The following is a 25733-nucleotide window of genomic DNA, read 5'->3' as shown; positions in this document are numbered from 1 at the left end:
TAGTTTGTTCTTGAGTCGTATCTTTGGTTGTCTTTTTCATTGCAGAATATTTGTCCAATCAGACAGATTACATTTTTAAGCAATAGTTTGTACAAACTCAAAAGTAGTTACAGTCAAGTTGTGCTTCAGACCGGTTTCTGAGTTTATTTGTTTAAATGCCAGCCTTGCATCAGTCTGTTAAATAACTGACCTTTATAGAAGAATTAATGGTTATTCTTAAACCAGCTTTGGCATAGTTGAAGGTTCCACAAAATTACCTTGAGAAAAGGGGTACTGCTTTAACTACTCCCCCCCCCCCCAACTAACCAATAAGCTTTTCTTTTTTAGGAATTTTGCTCGTAAATTTCTCCTCATGGTCAGTGACCCATTGTATGCTATGCTCTTTAAAAACTGAAGCAAGATTTACCCGAAAACCTGATTATTGACTGGTAAGTGATAGGAAGGGTTTGAAGTCAAAATAAATGTTTCTAGTTGCGGTAATCGACTGGCAAATCTACGCCGTATGGGATTTTGGTGAAAACTTATTGTGCGTTTTACGGTCATGACTACATTTATAAGAGCTAGTTCTCAACAAGCCCCAAAACAACACATGGTCAGTAATTTTTACCAAGCCCGGTCTGTTGTTTTTAGGGTGCACCAAGGCAAGGCCAGATATGCCTGCAATATTCAGAGCTGATTTGCAGCTGTGTTTTACGAATTCGAGTAAAGCTGTAAGCATATTATGACCGCTTCAGGGACCGATACCCATTCCTTCACCTGTTTCACATTCATGCATCGCGATCGGGTTGTTTGTAACAATATTGGAGACCTTGGAGGGGTATGGATTTCAATAATTGGGTCCCATGTGACTACATTTACACCCTTGAGCAGTTAAACTTTGCCACTTTGTGAGAAATTGAAAGGACCTGGAGATCAGTTAAACACATATTGAGTTTACAGCTTCAGTTTTATTTGGCCTTGTGGCTTGTTGGCTTCACAAATTCTTAATCAAAAGTCTAGTTTTGTTTGATCTTTCCCTAATCGTATGGCAGGGACAAATAGTGTACCAATTTGTCTTAAAATCCCGAGTGATGTGGCATTGTGCACTCCGTCGGATCGACTTACAGTCAGTAATTCATTTCGAACATGCCCACAGTCACATTGTAGCAATCTCAAGTTCATCTGAACTCCTTCCCGAAGCCAGCTCCAGAAGCCAGCCAGGGAATGGAACAGCATTCCCAAACGCATTCAAGCCATCTCCCACCTTGCTTAGTTCAAAGCAGCTCTCCTATCACACCTAAACTTAGACTTCCCCACAACAATCCTGTTGTGAGTGTTGATCAAGTTGACTGATCAGCGTAACAAGAAGAAGAAGAAGCGTGAATTGTGTTCACGCTGAAGTTCATTTATAGAAAGGGCAATATTTCTCTAAACAGAAAATGCTTAGAAGAAACTTATTATTCCCCCAGCCCCCAGGGTAAAACCTTGGAAAATATCACCTTTCATCATGGATGTATTGTTCCCGTTTTTTTTTCTTTTGCTTATAACGATATTGTCTTGTTACTTGTACATATTCTTGTTTGTGCATTTGATTAGCCTATCAGTCGACTTCTCCAGTGGCTATTGTTCACCATAATAGGGGCGTATTATGCATGCGCTTACGCCTTACGACGAGCCTACAATCTGATAAGTTCAAGGACCACAAATCACAATATTACTTTTTTGTTCGATATACGGTAATGAGCTCGGTCCAAGGTCATTTTAAGATTTTTTTAATCCTAATGAAGATGATGTTAATAATATTTTTTCAGCGATCGCTAGGCTTCCACCAATACAGTTCAATGCAAAATTCATAAAACTGGGGGCTATGGTCGACCGAGATAGTAGCCAGCGTCGCAAGTAACGGGCTCATTGCTCGTGGAAGATATGATAAGACAGGGGAGTGTTCTTACCAACGATTTGGGCAGCCTCTTCTGGCCGTCTTCAGGAGACTGAAAGGTTTCTTTTCGTGACTTTGGTATAACCGAACTATAGAACCACCGAATCACCATGACATTTTTTTTTAATACGAAGACTATAAGATGTAGTCCTATATCGAGTGAGGCTGAAAATTGAAGTACTAGCTTCCAGGCACTTCTGGACCCTTAATCAAGCACAAGACTAGATGATCCTTACAAATGTCGGTTACTCAAAACAAGACACAATCAACATACTTTCATAAATATTGCAGTTTGCCGTGACAATTCATGACCAATCGTCACGACAATTTACAGTCAGAAATTCCACTTGTTTAAAGCGAGGTTTTCCCCCCATGAACCAGAGACTGAGTTAGTTCAATTCACCTCGTTGACAGAGTTGAGGTCGTTACACTTTTGCCATTCCCGGGCAAGACTACTCGCACAGACCTGGAGTTGTCATCAAGGCACAAATGCATTGGGTTGTTGTTGTACATGCAGTCTTGTCAAATGTTCGCTTCCAACGAAAACATTCCAGAAACTATTTCTGCAATTCCCCCTTGAAATAACTAAACAAAGTTTGTACCCTTGCAAACAAACACTAGTGGTTCTGAATTCGCACAGTGCCCCCAAACAGTCATTTTATCCTCACCAAAAAAATTGTGTTTCGAATCGAGCCATCAACAGTTTTGACTGGCGCAATGTCATATGGTTATTGAATTCCAGACAAAGGTTCAGTCTCAAGCAGCAGCCAACTTTTTTTTTTACAATTTTTTTTTTTTTGAGGGGCGGCCTATTTTGACTTTGGTGACGCCTCTTACACCCCTATTATACTACTCGAAAACAGGCCACATTCATATCACCAAGGCCAAATCGTAGGACCAAAAAAAAAAAAAAAAGTCAACCTCTTGGGGGGGGGGGCTCAAGCCCGAGCCCGCCCCGAGGCCCCCCCCCCCCCCCCCGGGTGCGCCACTGAGGTCAGGAGCCACGAATGCCCATTTGAAGTACATGTATTGTAGTTTGTAGTATATCGTCATAACAAATGTTCATGAAGTGGGTTAATTTGGATGTCTATGACTTCGGATTTTGGCTTTTTGGTTGTCAGTCGATTGACGCCAAGTCTATAGCCATAGCCACAAATTGCGCGTATAGCACATAGCCATTCGCAAAGAGATGATTCTTTTCCTTTTTCGGGGAAATACAAAGTACGTTCCATCCCAGCGGCGGAACATGAATTTCTGAACACCACAAGGTTGTGGTTTTGTGGGGTTACGCCCGAGGGATGTGGCGCAACTGTACATGATACATGTGAATTTGTATTCAATTTTCGTGTATTTGGCATTCCTTCTCTGAATTTGGTCTTCTGACGTGTACATCTTCAATCCAAGAGCAAGTGCACTGCGCTGAGCTCACTATACCATGTCAACTTGAAGTGTGTCTTTGAACAATTAATCATCAGTCAGTTTGGAACCAAACGGATTTATCCTTTTCGCAGTGTCGGGCAATTATGGTAAGTTCTGTTCATTATAGAACATGCATGAGAATTGTGGTTCGAGCTCAAATGTACATAGGCCCTATACGTGTCCATGAGCAGGGAACTTAACCGCAATTAGAAATATTGACTGCTGCTCCAGTCTCCACATAAACACCTGTGAAAATAATTGTATGTGTACATTGTCCTTGAGACTGATGTGCTTCAAGTGGCTTGCTCTTGTGAAGCAAATCAGACAGAAAGGGATAAAGACTTCATGACCGTTAAAGATTGACACCGGCGAATCCAAAACTGGTTTTCTAGGTTAAGGATGTGGGGTTGAACAACCTCAACTATAGTTGTTAAGTTGGAATGTGAATTGTTATATTTCTTAAATCTTCTCGACGGTATTACAAAAAATGTATTAATCTGTATCGATTGTATCAAGTGTAATTACCTCCGCCAAGGAGGTTATGTTTTCATCGGATTTTGTTGGTCGGTTGGTTGGTTGGTACTTGGTTTGTCTGTTAACAAGATAACTCAAACGGTAATGGACAGATTCGAATGAATATTTTTAGGGGTGGTCCTTGGTACAATTATACAAATCGATTAGATTTTGGAAGTGATCCGGATCTGGGTCTGGATCCAGGATTTCTTAAGGATTCTTCACCATTTATACGAGTATTTCTTTTGGGTCTACTGACAATATGGCGGGGAATTGTTTAGCCTTGGCGGAGGTTTGCGCTCTCTGACTGCTTTCTAGTTGTCATTAGCGACTTAAATAGACCAACTGATTTCATCATAATTATTTGATGAACGTTGTGCAAGAGAAAAAAACGGGGACCAAAACCCCCGACCTTCACTTTGTGATAAATTTGGTTCATGTTAAAAGCCACATCATAGATTAAAAGATCAGTTCTTAGCATTCAGTCTGTTGATCGCAAATTGTTGATTAGGAATCAAGTGAGTGAGTATCGAAACCGGTACAACAACCGAGGAATTCCGGTTTCGACACCCTATGTGGGACACGTTTCCTCGCTCCAACTACCACATGGAACTTGAAAATGAAACCGCCTATGCACTTTATTTCGAAAGCATTTTTTTTATGAATGGAAAGCTGAATGTAAGTGATTGGTACCAACAATCAGCCAAATGTATTCAGATGTAACATTTTTTTGGGCAAAACTGAAAAGTAAGGCCAGATCACATTGTGGAAATTTGAAAAGCCGGATTTGAACGCGAGAATGAGCACTGCGTTAACAATACAATAAAGCGGTGTAGGCCTAATAGAATAAATTTCTGTATTAATTCCTGAAAGTTCACTTTAGGCCAAAAAAAAAAGTCTCCGGTTTCTGGTATGGAGCTTGTCCAAAAAGTGGTGCGGCGACGCGGCTTTTTTTTTTTTTTTTACCGGACTTTTTTGCTTCAAATGTCGGCTGATGACTGCAAATGGTGCCCGACTAAATTTAGTGCAAATATATGGGAGTCCAGAGAGGCCACATAAAGCTTATTCTCGATCACAACCCCATCTAAAAACACGTTCAAATTGTGCAGCAGCAGGATTCCAGTCAAACCAGTGAGTTTGGCGGTTTTGAGACATCATCTGTCATTGAAAAAAAACCTTTTTTTCATTTTGCCGACGCGCATGGCTACGGCGACGCGCGCGCATACCAGAAACCGGAGACTCTTTTTTTTGGCCTTAAGTTTCATTTACTTCTACTTTGTAATCCTTGTATTGCCATTTGTAGGCAGTTCGACATTCTCATTGTTATGCTAATGCACGGTTTGCAATATCCATAAACGAAATAGCCATAATAGGCAGGAGCGTAATTTTCACAGATATTTACGCTTGGAAATGTGTTTGTTTATTTTTATATTGTTTATATTTTTTTGGATTTTTTTTTAAAGATGACTCTTGATTTTTGCGAGTTTCACCTCAAAAACATTTTTTTCTTTCCATTGCTATTTTTCTGGCTATATAAAGGATATTCATTTCTGAATGAGACATTGAACGAAAAAACTCCACCGACGTTTAGTTATTAAATTATTTCCTCACAAAATTCAAATTATTGGCTGCATCGGCTCTTGCAAGGCGGCTTATTGGTGCACAAACTGAAAAAACCCCTTTTGAGAGGGTTGCAGACGCCCCAAATCGGAACAAAGGAATTTTTTAGCTAAAGCAAAACATACGAATTGAAATTTGGTTATGGGAAATAATAACAAAAATTAGGGGTTATAAATTACGAAGTTGGCATCATGATTACTATAAATGCGTGGCACTGGCGTGGACATCTGGATCACTTGTTCAAGATTACATTCATTCTTGTACCATTTCCCTCATGTGCTTTCCCGTTGCTGTCAAAAAAGCAAGTTGCCTGAAAAGCAAGAGAAATTTGACCCAAGTCCAAAAAGCTTTTCCTGTTGCCGGCGGTAGTTTTTTTCACTAACGCAATCCACTTGCACAATAATCCTCACTGTGAAGCACAAAGACGTATTAGGCTAGGGAATGGGTTTTATTGTCAAACAATTTCCCCATAAACTAACTGGGCTTGTATGCTGGACCGCCAATATTCACCCTGTCCGTTCGCCATGTTGCATATACTGCGTCCCATGTCAACGGTTTTCGTGTACTATAGAGAATCGTACCACTTGAACATGACCTTATAGGCCCATATGACCCATTGCTATCGTAGGGCAGTGTCGTAGCTGGGATTTTTGAAATGGGGACCCAAGATGGACACTTGGGATCTTTTCTAGGAGGACCTTTTACAGTTTTTTGTGGAACTACAAAGGGAATATCGGATTTGTGGCGTGAGACGAATTACATCGAGCTTAGGAACTGACGGGTTGTGGTGGGGGTTACACCTCTATGTTCCAACACCCTATGTTCAGACTGCACATATTCCTATTCCTAACCCTAACCCTAACTGAGAGGAACACGATCTTATGTGCAGGTTGTCGGAACATAGGGGTGTCGGAACATAGAGCAGTCACCGTGGTGGGAGCGGAGCCAGTGATCCCAACTGTGTAAAATTTGAGGAGGAGAACACGGGCAAATGCCTGTCTAACGAATGAATGAATGAATTAGAAACTGTAGCCCCCCCCCGCCCCCCCCCCCAAAAAAAATCCATAAGATTAAGAGACACACAAGAAATAGATGACTGATCATTGGAGTTTGATGAAACTGCTTTTCAAGATGTGCTTTCACTTGATATGGAAAGGTCTCCAGCCCGCTTTTATAGCGTATGATTAAACAGAAGTGGGTTGTTTTTTTCAGAGGAGATAACGCATGAGGATACACTTGGTTGATTTTTATCTGTAGGCGATGTTTTTGCCACCGTTTTTGCCTTCCAAAAATGTCTGAAAAACCGAGTCGGTTTACTTCAATGTCTGCCAACTCTTTCAACAACAACAATACTGTTGTTCCACCATGCTTTTAGAATGCCACTGTGACAACTTTGATGGATTTTTACACATATAGGTAGACAATGAAAAATCGGCATAAAAAGATCTGACATGGTTTAACGAGGCCTACTTGTCACAAGACTTAGAGACACACAACTCTTTGTATGGCATTTTCATTTCATTTTTATTCGCCAGAAAGCAATATCATAAAGTGCACCGACTCAGGAATTTGAAATCCGCATGCTTCACGGCTTATTTTATTTGGACTTACTGAAAATAACCGTGGTAGTTTATTTCACTGAATACTCAATACATATGTATTAAAATGTGGAATTTAATTTGTAAGGATTATGATGCTGTAAAACCAGATGGTTCCTTAAAGAGTGGTGGGGTATTTGCGCTTCGCATTTTATCGTTTAATATCGAAGAAACAAAAGCTTTGTGAATTGGCGCATGTAGAATCTTTGTTTCTAAGAAATTTAGATGTTGTCGGGAATCGGGTCTCGTTCCTTTTATTGTTATATTCAGGCTGTTTTCGACGTTTTCTTGAGATAAAGGAGATGTTGCAATTTAATTTTTTTAAATACAATCCTTGAAAATGCATCTTTATGTCCCATGTAACCTTATTTCAATTTTCATTTTGCCATTTTCGAGGTTTTTGGGGTGCCATTTTGATTTTTATGCTAATGCAAATTTCCATATTCATGAGCAAAACTGTAATGTCATTTCAGGCAGAAACCTTTGTGTTACAGTTATTTCAGCACCAAAAGTTGTCAGAATTTGGGATATTTTGCTGTCGTGAATTTTCTTTTCTTTGGTGATTCGTTGAAGTGTCAGTACATCGCAGTTCTCACAAACGTTTTCAATGTCATGAGCAAATTTTTGGGTTCACAATTTGAACAGAAAACCCCATAACTGAACAGTGTCTTCCTGAAATGACATCACAGCAACAGCGCCCACAGTTGTCCGGAACAGCATGGATAATTTTAAGTGTTTAAAGAAGTACACTTTTAGTTTTTAAGAGGAGTAGAAGTGTGCACAATATGTGTTCCTAAGAAAAAATCACTTCATGGATCCTTTAAGTTTCTACATATCTACTCTCTCTTTAACCTGAATCAACCTAACACTACCCACAATTAATTCTTAGAGTATAATGAGTCAACAGCACAGCTCCATTGATTCGAAGAATTCATTAAAAATCGGATGACTTTACAGCTCAGGTAGATGGTTAATAGCGTGAGAAGAACTCATTTCTACCACCTTTCTAAATTACCTTTTGCACATCTGTTAATATCAGGTGGATTTTTGTTTTTCCAGCCAGCTGATTTTGAAATGTGCTGGCAATGTTCCCGAACAGCTGACGGACTCATCTGCGCGACATTTGCCATTTATTTTAGGGGGTAATAATTTCCCGGAGCCTGGGACCCAAATTGACGAATGGACCCGCAGAGCTGTCAGGAGTTATTGGACGGCGAGCTGACATAGAGCTCTGCACTTTCTATCCATTTTATATCCCCACGGCTTATAAGACAAGCAATGGAGCAGCAAGGGGCGAAGATGGCACGTTGAATACATTCTATTCCGGCTCTTATGGTTTTGCTCTTTAATAATATTTGATAGGTCCTCGCTTATAGTCGAGAGGGAAATCCCTTTGGTTCACATATTATGCAGGAATCACTTCAGCTGGAGCTAAGGACTAAGACTGATAAAAAACACTATGATGATATGGTCTCTCTACAGCCGGATAACGTTACAATTCATTTGAACTCTAACCATAACTTAACTGTCAAATCCAAGTTCAAGTCGATTACTTTTTCCCATTTCGTACATAGAAATTATGTTTTGTCTTTGACAAAATCTAACACAACAACCTTATTTTTTTGATGGCTCTGTTCTAGGTTAAGACGTGGCTTCTTACCAAGATATTTTGCGAACCTGTAGGCCTAGATCAAAAAGATGTTAAGGGCAATTTTGTTTCATCAAGATGCGACGAGGCGAGAAATACTGTTTGAAATTACCTTCAATGTTTTGCTTACATGTTATTTTTAGTGCCCTGTCGATGAAATTGTTCTCTTTTTGAAAAAAAAAAAAGAAAACTGCTTGTGTCATGTTGAACGCACTTGCCCCGAAATGCATGTCTGAAGACAGGAGTGGTTTTACTGTAAGCAATGAATGCGTGCAAAGTGACAAATATGAACAAAGACAGAACGAATACATGACCAACTGCAATTCAGTACATTTACATTTTTGGGTGTCTTTGCTGACGAGTTTTCTCGAATTTGAGTTCCTCCCGAGCAAGATTTCAATTAATTTTTTGGTCAAAATTTTATAATGATACGTCTAAACACAATGTTACCATTAACATCTCCGGACGAAAGAAAAAAATAAGTCACTCTTGTTTATTCCAAAAAAAATATACAAGCGGAGTCGAGCCAAACCCTCTGAGCCTGCTATTGGGCAACGTACCCAAATGCTTCTAGGATGTTACCTTGGTAACTCTTTGATGTTGAAATTTGACATTCTGTAGCAAATTTTGGGTCAGTTGTCGAGGGTATACCGTGCGGTGCTGTGGGGTTGCGTAGAGTGTACCAAAACCTGCAAGCCACGTGTACCCCCAGGGTAGGTTGTATTCCTCAAAGTTACATATTTGATCGATTTACGGTTGTGATATTTAGGCCCGCCGATTGACACACACTGAATACTTTCTTGAAAGAGATAAAACCAGGAGGTGAATGTTCCCCTGAACAGCGCCGATGGGGACAAGATAACCTTGCAAGATTGCGCCAAAATGCCCGGCCGAAATTCCGATATCGCATAACATTAAAAAGTGTAAATCGAGACTTTCTAACACGTTTCTAATAACTTATTGTAGAAAAATGATAAACAAAATTAGAATCTCGGATTCTTGGACTATATCTGCATGTGGATTAATTTTTAGTCAGCCCTTCATGCGATTTTAGTACTTCAAAGGCCGTCTCCGTCGCCAACCTTCAATTAAGAATTGTGATGGATTAACATTTTATTGTGGCCATTGGGTATATAGAATTTTGTAAAAAAGGTCTGCTGTTAGAGCATTATGAAATTTCATCTGGAATTTACTGATGATTCCTAAACTATAACCCATAATTGTGTGTGCTGTGTATGAACACACATGTATCAATTAAGAAAACGCTCAAAATGGTATAGTTTCAATAGACCCTAAAAGCAAAAAGTCACGCGGCGAGCTTCCAGAACTCTCGTGCTGCTCGCCTGCGAATTTTTTCTCCCAAAAGATATCCACATATTGGTGTACGCTTTGGCGATTTGGAATCTAAAAACATGAGAAGAAAATATAAAATACCTATGGGCATTGTGCACTAGGTTCCCTTTTTCTTGCTATACTTTTGACAGAATGATTTCTAACCGTAATCATCCCAAGAAACAATGATGTTAGAATTTTATCTTGGTATTCCTCAAGAAAAAATGACGAGAAATCACTTGGAGATCGGTAAAAACGAGGCTTACGACCTTTCACATCAGACATTTTCGTACCTAGGTCTCCTTCTTCTTCAGCGTTTGTTTTCACATCGCGTACTTGCGCGAGAACGAAAACATATAACGACGCAAAGATTTATCTACCTACAGCCTTCAAGTTTATTTTAAAAAGTTTATATATCCTAAAAGACATTTTAGTCTTCTATTTAAGTTTCAGTTTTCACCCAAACGACAGCCACAAAATTATTTCAGAATTTTGCATCTTTGTACGAGTAGGCCTACACCGAGTTCTACTATACTAGTCCACATGTATTTTTTGATTTTTGGAAGTGAGAGGTCAATTTTTGGCACGATATTTCTCTTTCACGTCAGGCCATTGTTCAGTTTCCATACATTGAGGTGCTTGTAACAATTTTACAAAGGCCTTTTCCGAGGGTGAATTGCTTAAGAAGTCAATGTACCAAAAATAATTGTAAAGTTTAGAATTTTTGCACGTGGATTTTCCTATTCAATGGTTCCAGACGCGCGCCACCGGGGGTGAACTTTCGGGCTCTGTAGCTGTCGTGTACAAAAGTATGATTCAGTAGTATCAACACCAAAGATTGCAGCAAGTTTCGCCTCCAAATCCCACTACGCTCCTACACGCGCGTATTCTGTGCCACAGTGAAACGCACAGTCGATCAAGCCCATACGTCCTCTTACATTATACTTAATACCTCATGTAATTAAATGTTACCAGTTTTTTTCCTTATTACATCCCACCACGAGCTCACGCTTTGATGACATCATTCGCTCTCAGCCAAGCATCACCGTGTAGGTTCTCTGCCCCAGAAGTAGCAAGGGGCCACGGGCGATGCATGGTCGAATTTTAATCACAAGTATCCAGGCCACATAGTGAGTTCAGACGAGGAGTTTATGTCCGTGCGGCCTTGCCAAGAAGGCTTCAATAACCGCGAAGCTTGTTGTCACCCGTGTAGGTCCTATGACAGTTTCAATGACAGGGCAATTTATTAAAATTGTCACTTCAAATTGAAAAAAATATATAAGGCGATTCAATTTGGGGAATTATATGGCACACCTGCGAAGTCTTAAACGCCCGTTTCTTTGATCGCCGACACAGTTTCGGGGGAGGGGGGGGGGAGTTTTAGACAATCGTTTAGAAAAGCCATGCAAAAGCTGTATTGATGAGACAGCTTAAATACGAGGCCACAGGTCACTGAATATATTTTTGAAGACAATAAAATGCTAAACCAGTGTAGAGATGTCTTTGTAAATTATCGCCATTCATTGAGCCTCTTACCTTGTAAAATTTTAATCAATTTTAAAAAAAATGCAACAAAATTGCCACACACGGTAAACAATAAAAACTCTTGAATGCTTGCAGAATTGGGGAAAAAAATGGCATATTGTATTCAGAAAGCAAACATTATCATCAAGAGTCTAGCTTATTTTATTTTTTATTCGTAATAATTATAAGTATCGCTCCAAATTGGTGGTTTTTAAATGTTAGGTCATAGCCATTATTTAATTTTAAAAAATGAGTATGTAAATAGTTTTGTATAAGGCAGTGTCAATAAAAAAGGCAGAGATGACCAATATTTCTAAATTTTAATACTTTCCATCATATTGGTGTAAGCTTTAGCGATTTAGATTTTGCAAGAATTACTCACAATGTCTTGCCTCTGTAATAAACTCGATATAACGAGTCATCTTTTTTTAATATAAAACGCCAAACCATAAGTTCCTTTTAAGTATCTATAACCAGTAGACCAAGGAGCAATGTATATTAAAGCACGCTGTGTTGAGTTCTGTATGACGTGACTTATCTGTTCAGGTAACTACACCATCTCTTGATGAATGACTCAAAGTACATGTACTTGGTTCCGGACCCAGGAATTCAAAGCCATTTATTTTTCCAGAAATTGTATACTTAATTGTCAAAATAAACGCACTTTAAATTGATGAACAATTAACGGATGGAATAGGGCAGGATTGTGTTGAATTGCAATATGGTGGAAATCTTGGAAAGTTATGAAGTTGCTGCTTTACCGTTTGTGTTCCAGTTCGTTGGTCTTTAGCCGTTCATCATTGGATAGAACATTATTGTCGAGTATTATCTGGCCAAAAATAATTATGTATGAACATGACTGTATTGCATGCACTGCTGCACAAGTAGTATGTTAAGGTAATAACATAATGCACATGTGACATTTGAAGTTAATAACATAATGATGCATTCATTCACGACATTAGAGACGTACGTGTATTTTCCAACTTTTATGGATGCCAAAAAATAAAAGTGTAGCATGGCTTATCTTGTTGTACATGGTGGTGCAATTGTCACCTACTTGTTGAGTATATTTCAGAAAGTCAATTACTGATATTAAAATGTTGATCTTTAAACATAATTGACGGGAAAAAAAATTGGAAAAGCATATTTTGTCTCTGAAATATATGGTATTTTAAGAATTTCGTGTGCCAAACCTATTTGCCCACGGACGACTTTATTTCATCCCATTGACTGAGCTCCGGAGCTTGATTTGAAGACAAAAAAAAACACTACACTAGACTTACACGTGGAAAACAGTGATTTTGGTGACTTGTATTCAAATTAGCATAGTAACACTATTCTTGCCATTTTTTATAAGATTTTTTTTCAGCACGTATGGTTGGAGAGCTGTATTTCACTACATTATAAAAAAACAAAACTGTTCAAATAAGTAAAGTAAGTAGGTTAAAATTCCTGTCAAAAGTGAGTTTCCTTCTTTTTGCACCACCCTGTAGTTGTGCCCGAACTCCGAATTCTTGAACTCTGTCTTCCATAGTTCCATATGCTAATTTCAAGGCGGTATCGTAATTTCAATGCGCGGAAAGCCACAAAAAAAGCTGCTTAGTATTTCCCAAGCAAAGACTTCCACCTGCTCTGAAAAAAAATCCAAGTTGATCCGCAAGAATTGGAAAATGTTCTAATGTAACCAAGCTTCGCAGCGAAACAATGTAAATTCTTCTGGATCCTTCGGGAATTTCCAGAATCTGAACTTGCGGCCTCCGGTGAGTGATGAGTTACCCCTGAGACCGGATAATACAAACTCGACAGAAAAAAAGCTAATAAATAAAAATTCGTATCCTTAAATTCAGTCAAATACGCAATAGATGGCTAGGAGCAATTTCAGTCAACGGTTCAGTCCAGGGGTGATAAAAGAACGACCCTTTGGTGTTTGACGAGGCGCGGCCGTGAAGTGAGCAAACCAAGCGTGATCGAATGCGGCAATTACTTTTTTCTTCATTTTTCTTGCACTAAAGCTGTGGATATTGTTCACTGCAGCGTAGATTTATTTTGTGCCAAGTGACGCAAATTGAGTGTGCAAAATAGGATTTTACAAACTCGATTAAGGCGTTGGGTACAGTTGCATCTAGGGAAAATTCGCTAAGCCTGCGTTGGTAATAACTCGCCAAGGGTCTGAGAGTTTCGATCGGCCCAGCAGATTCTTCTCCTTATGGCTAAAAATGGAGTTCATGTCGGTCACTCACTAAGCCATAAAGGCTACGTTTGCCAACTGAGCATGACATTAAAACAAGAAAGAATGTTGCCCTTCCAAGACATATGCATGTTTTACCATCCTAGGGTGACGAGCTATGTCGTCTGAATACCAGGTATCTAAGCACCTTCTAAAACAGCCTTACGTCAACAGCAGTTATACTGACTGCCCATTTGATAATTAATTCACAGTTCATGGTGTACTGTCTTGATACAAGACTCAGTAATTTTATGTTCGAGTGAACAGTCGAAATTGCTTTAAGTTGGGAATCAACTTATGACACCTTTGAAGCCGAACGGGCGCTCCTAAGCCCTACCGACGATGTCTGCAGCGTATTGAGTGAACATGTTACGCAAACTGCAAAAATGCTGAAACGGCGATGTGAAATGAACGCAGCGTTTTTTTCTATATTAGACAAATGGTTAGGCTGTGATTAAACACCACACCGTTTGAATTCAAGTAAACACCGTGGAAAGTTCTGAAGTGCATGTGCAATATGCCACTGAGATCTTACTCCCTGCAGAAGACTGACGACGCACTGAATAAGACCAAAGCGTTCGGGGCGAACGAGGCGAACGTTCTTCGAGACATCTAAAACGGCGTTGAGAATGATCACGAATGGTAAACACCATGCCGTTTGAGTTTGACACCCAAGTTTCCGTAGTGCATAATGAAGCCATAGATGATTTTTCTCCTCTAATTTCAGGGTGTAGCTGTCGAGAACTTCAAGATCGACGACGAGCCGAACAACACCAAAGCGTTCGAGGCGAACGGGGCGAACGTTAAGACGAGACAGCCCAAATCACCTAGGTTCTTCAAGTTGAAGGTCGTCACTGCTGTGTTGGTGGCCCTCATCATTCTGATCGTAGTCATCGCTATAGTTTTAGTTTTCGCTACAAGAGGTGAGTTTGTTTCTTTTGGTAAACGAGATTGCGGTTTGTTCCCAGTAAGATTGAAATTGTCCAGTAGCATATATAATAGCATTTTTTTACCCGGGGATCATGGCTTGAAATCATTTGACGCTCGGGGCGCTGTTCCTGATGGAGTAATACTGTACACAATGGCGTTCGGCTTCATTCCTGGCACTTTCTAAATGAATTTCTAATGAATTTATTGACTGAACAAATTCGGGCATTTTCTGTCTTTACCCCGGCCCGTCTTTCTACGGAACTGTGTAAAAAGCCCAATAGCCCAAACCAGAAAATATACAAAAAGCTCAAACGCAATATCGTGACCTTGCTACCAAGAACGAACTCAAAATGATGAATTGTGATCATCATCCTCTTCTTAGTCTCATACTCAAGAAAAAAATACAATCTTCCCGTGCTCCTTTAATGCCAAATATACACCAACGACTTCCTACGCTTCAATCATGTTGCCTCTGTCAGAATCTCATTCCGAGACAACATGACGCACGGTATAAATAACATGATTACGAGAATCACGGTGATAACATTTTTGGCATGCCGTGCTTGATTGGAGTCGGGGAGGATGTTGCGAGCGTCTGACCCCTGGTTCATTAAGTCTTCCCAGGTGAAGTGGTAATATTGCAGCGAGTGCTCTGTAACTCGAGGATGTTGTGTCTGGCGACGCTTCGTATTTTGGGGGATGGTGGTGGTGGGGGACTATTACGGATAGCTTCTGTAAACATGGTTCCATAGCGGGGGCGCGGAGCTCAAAATGACAGGAGAAATAAGAGACAGAATCATAATTGGAGGAGTATCGCCTTCAAATTAAAGGAAAGAGATCCACAATTGAGACGTTGTTTTCATGATCGATTTTCAAAAAGACGAATAGCTCTTGACTTACTTTTTATGACCTTTTTTGTGGCAATCTCTGAGTAGTGTCTAGAGTCGTTGTCTTTTGTTGCTTGTGACCCAACGTCGTGGGACCAAAATTTTATGGAGCCTTGGGTACAAAATTTACTAAGCAAATTTTTCCCAAGCAAAATCCTAACTTGGGAAAAATTCCGATATGGTCTCACTGGTAACGACTTGAGTTCCAGGTTGCAATGGAATCGATAAAAAAAGAAATGTACTCGATTTGTACTCCCGAGTTCAGGGGTCGAGTACCGAGTCCAAACCAACGAGTCCGTGCCAAAATTCGAGTACAAAGAATCGAGTACGGGCCGAGTCCAAATAATTTTCGAGTACTGATGGTCGAGTACGGGCCGAGTACTTGAGTGGACTCGAGTTGTACTCGAGTACGAGTACGAGTACTCCAACGCTGCTAAGCATAAGAATAAATGCCTAGCAAACAATGAAAAATATTTTAAGTCAAAAGCCATGATGTACATTATGGCTTTGACTGGTTCTCCGCTCATTTTTTCCCCCGGTACATGGGTTTGCTCTGTACGTTTTGCTCAATATCCCGTGGTTCATTGCAAACCCTCACGTAGGCAAGTTACTTAAATTTATGTCCAGTTTTTCTTCAGAGAATGTGGATACAAATTTTGCGTAGAAAATACAAGTATACCTTGTTGTTGTTGGGTTTTTTTGCCATCCGGATAATTCAAATTATTTGTTGTGACTCCACCGTTTTGTCGATTTGGTGCTTGTATTAATAAGAACAATTAAGGACCAATATCTCAATTAAAGATTTAGCCAAATGGGGCCATGGATTAACGTTTTTACACCATTTTTATGCCAGATAATGTCAAGCCCGTCTTCAGAAACTGCCCACGTCAAGCCACCGCTACCGTCCATTATGAGAGTGAAGCGGAAAACATCAGCGCGAGCTGGGAGACGCCAACGGCCACGGACAACTCGGAGCGGGTCAACCTGACGTCTTCCCACCGGCCCGGGGACATGTTTGCCCGGGGCACTACCACCAACGTCACGTACCGGGCCGTCGACCCGTCCGGCAACGAAGCTGTCTGCACCTTTCTTGTGTCAGTTTTAGGTATGTGTGAGGCCAGCGTATTTAATTCCCATTCGAAGAACCGACCTTGGATTTGAGCACTCAATTTTCATTGTATTATTTTGCTTTTGAGTGTAAGGAGTTTACTTCTTCCACAATGTTGAATTCATTCGTGTATGTAAGAGGTGGGGTGCGGGCTTGGAAGCACGCCCTCCCCCGCTCGAGGCCTCAACCCCAACTCCCCGTGCCCCTGGTCAGCATTTTAGGAAGACAAATGTGAGGCAGTGTTGTTATATACCCAGTTGAGTCCCCCCGCGTCGTGAGTAATATAATTTTGAATAAATTATATAACATTTCTGTGAGCTTTCCCAACTTTACGACATTGCGTTGCAGCTCACAATTTATGAAAATATCCCACTGGTACGATTGTATGATATGGGATGTTTCTTTAAACGACTAAACGTGCTTACTTTTACTTGCTTTGTTTAAGCAAACCTTGTCACAGAAACATTCACCTGCATCTATTGAAACACGACAAAGAGCCAATATTTTTTTTGCTGCCAAAATCTATTGGCCGTGCACAATCGTGACTCATATTTTGTAATAGTCACACACTGTATACGGCCACACTTGTCACTTGAACCGCATCCTGCAATCGTCTCGTATGCTCTGAAGACTTTCTGACTAAGGGCTTGGCAAACAAATTGTAAAGGTGGCTCAACTGAACTGAACGATTCCACATATTTGTGTCTCGCAGCCGAGCGACAGAAAAAAAAATATCAAAATGACCCTTAGTCCAACACCCGTAAAAGCAATATATTACTAATTTGTACACAACTTTGAACTTGACGATTTGTCGATCGGGTTTTTTGATCCTCGATCCAATGGCTAAAACACGTGCCATAATGATACGTCCGGTTATCAAACGGGATTAACCCTGCCCGGCCCATACCCAGTTTGCGGGCAGTTTCAAACAATTTTTGATCCCTTTTTCATCTTCTTATTTCTACCGGACATTATTAGTTCCGGTCGGCGCGTCTTTAGGCAAAAATGAATCACCCAGTTGCTTGCTCTGACTTTGTAATTAACTTTTCCGATTCAATCAAAATTTCATCCCGGGGATCAAAAGGTGATGAAATTTCTTGAGTACTTTGTCATTTTGAAATCGGCGAGGGCTAAAAGGATGACCTCCTTTATCAATTTGCGCCGAGGCACTGTGTATGAACCTTTATACGTTTTACGAACTGGCAAGCTGAGCCGATTTAGTACACTTGCTATAAAGATATCGCAGAGAATTTTGTGATTTTGTTTGTTAAAGTACTAATTTTCTATTATAGCAATTCAAAAATTAGCCTACATCCAACCAAAAAAACCCCTGCGTTTAGTTATGGAATATTCAGTTAAATATTTCGAATAATTTGCGGTCCGACAATGTTTCAGGCGTATATGAGTATTTTCATTTTGGAGAAATTTTTAATTTTTAACCCTCTCTCTGGCTTTGTGAAGAAACCAAGCTTGCCTTTAGTATGCCCGCGACAATTCTGGCTCCAGAACGTTGTTATAGGCCTACTAGATTATTAGGTCTTGTTAAGCTTTGTTTAAAAGTCAGCTCACATCCGCCCCTAAGTAGTAACTGTCTGTTGAAAAACAAAACTAATTTCCAGATTGATGATTAAAGGAATGAGCAGTAATATTAGTTTTAAAATCGACACAAATTTTTGATGGTTAGACAAAGAAGAGTTCACACAGTGTCGAGGGAGCGTCTGTCTGTAATTGGACAAATGCCCAATGGCGCTAAAAAGATTTGATATTTTAAGCAGTTTGGTTTTTTTTTCTCTCTACAGATTGTGAACCGGATGAGTGGCGTTGCGATGACGGAACATGCATCTCTGACGCGTTGGTTTGTGACGGCGTTCCATCATGTGCTGATGCTAGTGACGAATCGTTATGCGACGGTTAGAACTATGTTCTGTATGTTTTGAATCGCTTATTATCAAGATGGTTAACAAATCGTCACCGACACCACGAACTGACACCCTCTGCATCACATGTGTACCAAAAAATTTAAAAATTCAAATTTTCTTTTTTGGCCGATATTAGCAGTTTGTATCATGAAGTTTAACATGACGAAGTTAAAATTGCTAAAATCATCTAAAGTAAGCAAATTTTAATAATGAATTTTCAAGAAATTGGTCAATTCTTGTGTTTTTGTTACCACGAAGTGACTCTGCACAGGGTGTCAGTTCGTGAAAACCAAAATTTGCGTGTTTTCGGAGAGTGCGCGCATGCAATAGCGTTAGAGAGTGTCAGTTCGTGAAAACGAAAATTGACGTGCTTTTGGAGAGTGCGCGCACGCATGCGCAGTGTGTGCGCGCACTCTCCCAAATTACGTCAATTTTCACGAACTGACACCCATCTTAATCATTTAATTGCTAATTAACTGAGCATATTTTCACAATTTAACGTTTATAATTGAGTTGTTAAAGCATTTTCAAGTTAAGTGATACTAAAACCTCTAAGATGGATGGATTATTTTACTGAGTAAATTCTTGTCAAACCTTTAAAAGCGTTTTTCTCCGATTTGTATTTCTGCAACGCTGACCACTGGGTGTCAGTTCGTGGTGTCGGTGACGAAATAACTCGTTGAAGGTATCTTGTCCACAGTTAAATAACTGCATTTGATAGGTGAAATGATGATTGCCAAATCTCGGCTTGGTCTCTGACTTTGGCTTGAAACAAAAAAATCTTCTCTTTAATAAGCCCGGTTCATACTGCATGCGAATTGGAAGTGAAGTTGATGTCGGGAAACATTCGCTGAGAAACTCGCTGGAGTTGAAGTGAACTCAACCTTTGCGAATTCGCAGCGCGAAAACTTTCCGTGACGTCATAAATTCGCGGCGTTCGCGTTCGAGTATGAGCCCGCCTTTGTATGCGTCGTTTGATGCATTATGAGTCAAACCATTTGTGATATATCTCTAATTTTTCGTCACCAGACTGCTTGGAAGAGGACTTTTTGTCCCCGTGTGATGACACAAAGTGTTTACCGGTCTCCTTTGTATGCGATGGGATAGAGCACTGCGATGACTTCGAAGATGAAAGATATTGCGACGGTAAGTATCTGTCATCATTAAAAAAAAAAAAAATTGATATATAAAACAAAAAAATATAAATAAAACCCTCATGACAAGCATTGGAAACCGTAAAGATGCCGTAATGTATTTAGGGAGGAAGTGCAAGTAAGGAAAGTTGACTGAATATAGCTGTTGAATCGTGACGTACAGTATGTTGCGCTTGCGCGATTGCGTTAAAACGCAAATATATCCGGTTAGTTGTGCAACGTCAGTTCAGTATAAACAAAACCCACTCGGTTAAGTAGCATTGGAACCATTGGAACCGGAAGCTAACGCATCTTGAGTGTTTATCCAATGGGCGCTAGTATAATCAGTGGTGCGCGCGCATGTATAACGTTTTTACTAACGAACCGGATAGTCGAACGATAGTCAAACGTTATCAGGGGTGCACATGCATTAAGCAAACGTTGCCAACGTTTGAAATCTGTTTGTACAATCTTACAGCCAACTGGGAAACGTTGGCAATTACGTTTGCGTTTGTTCGCGTAAATGGAACGCATCCTAGGATAGTCAAACGTTATCGACACTCTCCCTGACGATGTGCGTGACTATTGGTAACCAGCGAAGGGACCCACCACGACGAACTGCATCCCAGTTGTCGACTTGACAAGTCCAACCTACAATGACAATATCGAGCGTTTAATTTGGTCAGAAGTAGTCAACTAAATTTAATCAGACCGGGCATGAAGGCATTTTGGCAGCTACCGTTTTGTTAAGGCAGTCAACGATGAACAGGTTGACTGGTTGGCATTTGTGGCAACCTACTTGCCCCCACTTCCAATCCCAGCAGGCCTAATAAATTGATCTGTTCGTTCCCTGAGCGACGGTCCTTGCCGTCGGAGCTAGTCTTGTGTTTCATTCCTCCAACTGAACTTTAAAAAAATGTTCTGCTTCTTTTTATGTTCGCACAAAGCCAGCACGGGGGACATGTTAAAGCAGTGGTATCGCAGATCAAAGTTATTTTATAAACAAGCGATAAATAAAACATGACATGGGGTGGTCAAAGGCGACACGGAACATGTTCCCGACGGTCTGGGAATAGTAATAGACGTCTTAGGAGCCTTAAAATGGGTCAGGAATATCAACCTCTAAGCTATCGGATCGTGATACATTTATGGGGATCATGGTTCCTGCCGAGGCTTGTGCCATTTCAAATAAATACCTCCATCATTCACGACTCGGTTGACAAATATTCTGGGGGGTAGCATTTCTATTTACTGCAGTCCAAACGAACTTTCCGTCGGACTGATCCCCCGAAATTGTAAAACACATACAGGCTAAAGGTATACAAAATGAGAAGTTATTGTGGTATTTTGTTGGTCATGACAGCAACAAATCTACTGTCCCCCGAAGCATTACAACATGGATTCTTGACAGTATACCACAGATTAACTATATCGCACTTTTAACAGTAACACAACACAGCCCCCACCCCCGAAAAAAATGAGATTTTAGTACATGTTTCATAATAGAAAAATTGATATTAACAAGCTCAAGTATTGGGTTGCGTCTGTTTCCTTCTTGGTACTTTTATTCAGATGAAGTGTGTGTGTCTACCATCTTTCTTTGAATATATCCATACCCAGGTGGCTAAGGATCTGAATTAAAGCACAAGACTTTGATGACAGAAACCCTGCATCAAATGCGAGAATATTGCTAGAAAAGACATGTGTCTCTCATAATTTTTTCGTTTGTGATAAAAAGGGCGAGTATTTTGACGTTTTACTGATCGGGAACTACTTTTATTTGCAGATTGTGAGGAGAACGGATTCTTGAGTTGCAACTACGGTTCGCAGTGCTTCCGCTATTCAGACACCTGCAATAACATCATAGATTGCCCGCGGTTTAGGGATGAATACAACTGTTGTGAGTTTAACCAGTTTCCCGCCTTTTAAGAACATTTACAATCCCTGTTTTGTTTCTTAGCTTCACACAGGAGACATGCGCGTCACATTAAAGGCACAAATGACCATTTGCTTTCCATGCATTTGGTACGTTACCAATTAAAGCACCAATCAAAATACTAAAAAGAGTATTCAAAACCTAACCTGTTGAAGTTTCAGCTCAGTAGATATTACACTTTTCGAGAGAAAATAACTGTGAACAACCATGCACAATCTTTTGATCACAAAACACGATTTCGTCTATGCATGTAATAGAACTCTTTCTTTCAACAAATCAGTCAATTGACTGATCGTTGGATATCACCTACATTTCTTGATTTCTTCTTAAATGACAGCAAGCCAGATGGAATAATTTCACTGTGTATTTCGTACCAGTATGATGTTAAATCCAAGTAAGCTTCTTGATTATATTTCGGAAGGTTACTTTTTGGATAAATGTAAATGGTCCTGCCTTTATTGTATTAACCTCTACAATATTATTGTACTCTTTTAAGACGAGTGTGCCAGCATATCGACCAGCCAGTGCCAGTCCCTGCTCCCGTACAATCAGACCTTTTACCCCAACATTTTCAGCACAGCAGAGGAGGCCATCGATTTTTACATGGACTTCAGCGCCATCATGGACTGCCACGAGAACCTTGAACTGTTTCTGTGCGCATATCTCTTCCCCGAGTGCTCCAAGTCCGGTTCTCCGCGATACCTCTGCAGTGACTTCTGCCAGGAGGTGCAGGTGGCGTGCAGCGGCCCCTACGCAGGTGCCCACGACGGCAGGGAGCTGAACTTCTTCTGTGACCGCTACCCGGAGACGACGACTGGGGAGGAGTCTAAATTGTGCAGGTCACCATTTGAGGGTATAGTCCCGATTTGGGGATATCCGTCTCAATTATTTTACTGGTTCCCCCCCCCCCCCCCATTCATGCTGCGAATAAATGTCAATCAATTGTGCAACCTGACAACAGTTATCGATTCGTCATCTTTCAAAGCATTTTTTCGATATCTGCATTGTTTAGAAATAACAGCAGAGGAAAGAGTGACATTGTCAATTAATAATTGGCTCTAAAACAAAAATATATAATTACATGACCCTGACCCATGACCCCTGACCCCTGTCAAGGTCACAAGCAGTTTGCAATCTGCAGGTAATTAACAATCCTGTACTCGCCCACTAATAGCACAGTTTCGTGCTTATAGCAGATTCTTGAAATTCATCTGAGGTGGGGAGTCAATTGCAAGGCTACATATCATTGTACAAACTTTCTCATGTTGATCACATCAACAACAGTTGAACATCCAAAGCACAAAAACAGTTGCTCTAAAAATCGGTGATTTGATCTTGTGTAGGGTGCGACATCCGTTGGCCGACGGAGTTGGACCTATCGAACGGCACGGTCTACGATCTGTACTCCCCCAGCTACCCGATGAGCTACCCGAGTGCCTTCGACTGCCGCTGGGTCTTCACCGCCTCCCCGGGCCAGTACATCATATTCGCCCTGGAGGACCTGTCCATTAACGATGACAGTGTCTTCATGGGGCCTGGGGGCGAGGTTGATTTGGATGTGGCGTCCTACTACTACCGGAACGAAGTTCGCTATGGCCGGTGGCTGTTAAATATCACCATTGAATCCGACCAGGCCTGGTTGCAGTTGGTGACTGGAACGTCCAACGTGGCCAGGGGCTTCCACTTTAAGGTCTTCCAAGTGGATGCTTTCAACGGTAAAGTTTGTTTCTTCTCCTGTACAGGGTGAGTAAAAAAAAACACGAAACCAAATGTCTGGACTCTATTGTTTTAGTGAAGTTCTGCATGTAGCACTTTCAAAATCTAGGATATGAAAGCCCAATTCATAAGCTTTCTTTTAGTACAAGAATCATTCAAATCACTCAAGTACTTTTCAAGGAATTTTGAACACAACCACTGTTTTAAAGTTCTGTACGCAGATCACAAAAAAAGTGAGCGTTCTTTCAGCAAAACGAAACAATTCGCACACATCCCTACGTGATTTGTTTTCGTTCTGCTGTAAGAACACCTTTTTGTGATCTGTGGACAGAACTTTAAAACGGTGGTTGTGTTTTAAATTAAACTTAAAAATTACATAAGTGATTTGAATTATTCGCGTACTAAAAGAAAGCTGATGAATTGGGCTTTCACGTCCTAGATTTTGAAAGTGCTACATGCAGAACTTCACTAAAACAATGGTCCCGACATTTGGGTTTCGGTTTTTGACTCACCCTGTACAGTGAACAAAAAAGTGCAAGCACCAGCATTGTAAAGACCTAGTCGAAGCTCTTTCCGAGTACTTTCGAATACGGTAGTCTTCTGGAATATAAGGTGGTACAGTATGAACTGAGACTTCGAAACAAGACTCTTGAGTTCTTTGGCAGGGCTGTTGGGTATGAATATGAGTATCTGGACAAACAAGGGCGACAAAAAATACACAGGTATTTTGGATTCTTATAAGTATATATTTGGCAAACCTTTTGCAAGCAGTGTACCAGTGTATCCGTACACTCGCAAGTGTGTAAACGCTTTCAATCGTGGACCCCCTATTGTCCCTCTTTTGTTTGTACTAACTTTTTAGGAAGACCTCCCATTTGTTTTGTAACCGATCGCCAAATTGTGGACCTTCGGGAATTGTGGACCCTATTGTCCTCTATTGTTCAACGTCCAATATTGAATGCAAAAAGAAACCCAAAAGAACGCTACCAACAAGACCTTAGCACTAGCTTGGTTCATTACCTCAGCACCGTATACTCGATCGCAAAAGGACTCGATAGCAACAGAAACCGACCTCAACAAATCTTTTCTTTGTTGTCTTCTTCCTTTCCCCGGTTGATTGCAGAGACTTGCGGCGATGACGAATTCCTCTGCGACGTGGGCGGATGCTTTCCGAACACCCGACTGTGCGACGGCTTCGCGGATTGCTACGACGAAAAAGACGAACTGGAGTGCGAAGGTGAGTCAGTCGATTGCACACCCCTCTGTTGACCTTTATGACGTGCAATCACGTGACCACCCTCTTGCATTGACAACAAGATATTGTGGTTGAATGTATAACTTAGAATTTAATAGAAATTTACATCAAATTGGATTGCATTGCGATGATATATCATGTTATTTCTTGGGTTTAAGTTATATACTGTCCGTACTATTTTTGAGTTCCTTCTCGCAAAATAGGCATTTATCATGTTGCCACCATTTCAGGCGTGTTCCCTGTATCCAATAACAGTGCTGAATGATTACTTTTTGGTGCAAAAGGGAACCAGACTATTTTTCCTTCCAGCCTCGCTTTGGTTACGTTGATTTGAATGGGGAAAAATCAAGATGGCCGCAACATGATAATGGTCTATAGCTTGTGTTTTTAAATATCATTTTTTTAGCAATAAAAAGTTTATTCACTTTGAATGAGACATCGACTTAAACAAAATCAGCCCACGTTTAGTAATGAAAGAATTACTTCAAAAAACGTCGAAATTATTTTCAACTCGACTATAATTCATTTTCCGCCAGCCTAGCTCCCACCCTCTTTCGGCATCGATAATGTGGCCCGGGGAGGGAACCAGTCTACTCGCAAAATAAAAGCCTTTTGTAGCGGGTTGTTGACGTCCAAAGAAAGAAAAAGTAGTTTTTTTCTGTTAAAATACAGCGTGTCCCAAAAAAAATGTCCCTCTCATAGACCACAGAATAATTACCAAAATCAAGTTTTATACTCAATTAAGTTTACATTTTTAGAAAGCCCACTTAATTTTGTAGTTCCTGTGAAAATCGCTTCATTGGTTTTGAATACACAGGCTTTTATGTAACAGCAGTGCTTTCCGGCCCATTCCAAGTTGATAAAAAGAAATGCATGAAAAAAAGAAATGCACACTACAGACATACCATACCTTATTCCATGCTTCACTTTTATTTCAACAACTGGGTTCTTGTTTTTGTTATTAAGTAACTAAAGTCAAGTTCATTTACTTTTTTTAAATGAAAACTAATCAAAGTTCAGTTCCACTGGTCGTGTTTGCTTTCACAG

General features: G+C 40.4%; 1 protein-coding gene across 1 annotated transcript in view; it reads left to right on the top strand.

The window, feature by feature from the left end:
• The window catches only part of LOC119729587 (atrial natriuretic peptide-converting enzyme-like), a 44582-nt gene that overhangs the window by 5069 nt on the left and 13780 nt on the right, over positions 1-25733 (top strand). Inside the window, exons 2-9 of the mRNA XM_038202202.1 lie at positions 14530-14725; positions 16473-16724; positions 18527-18637; positions 19676-19792; positions 21566-21679; positions 22212-22568; positions 23059-23430; positions 24555-24668. Of these exons, the coding sequence (XP_038058130.1) occupies positions 14530-14725; positions 16473-16724; positions 18527-18637; positions 19676-19792; positions 21566-21679; positions 22212-22568; positions 23059-23430; positions 24555-24668 (1633 nt within the window). The remainder of the gene's footprint in view (positions 1-14529; positions 14726-16472; positions 16725-18526; positions 18638-19675; positions 19793-21565; positions 21680-22211; positions 22569-23058; positions 23431-24554; positions 24669-25733) is intronic.

This window comes from Patiria miniata, unplaced genomic scaffold (assembly GCF_015706575.1).
Source record: "Patiria miniata isolate m_02_andy unplaced genomic scaffold, ASM1570657v1 HiC_scaffold_21, whole genome shotgun sequence".
In the NCBI taxonomy this organism is placed as follows: domain Eukaryota; kingdom Metazoa; phylum Echinodermata; class Asteroidea; order Valvatida; family Asterinidae; genus Patiria; species Patiria miniata.
This window is presented reverse-complemented; position numbering and strand designations above follow the sequence as displayed.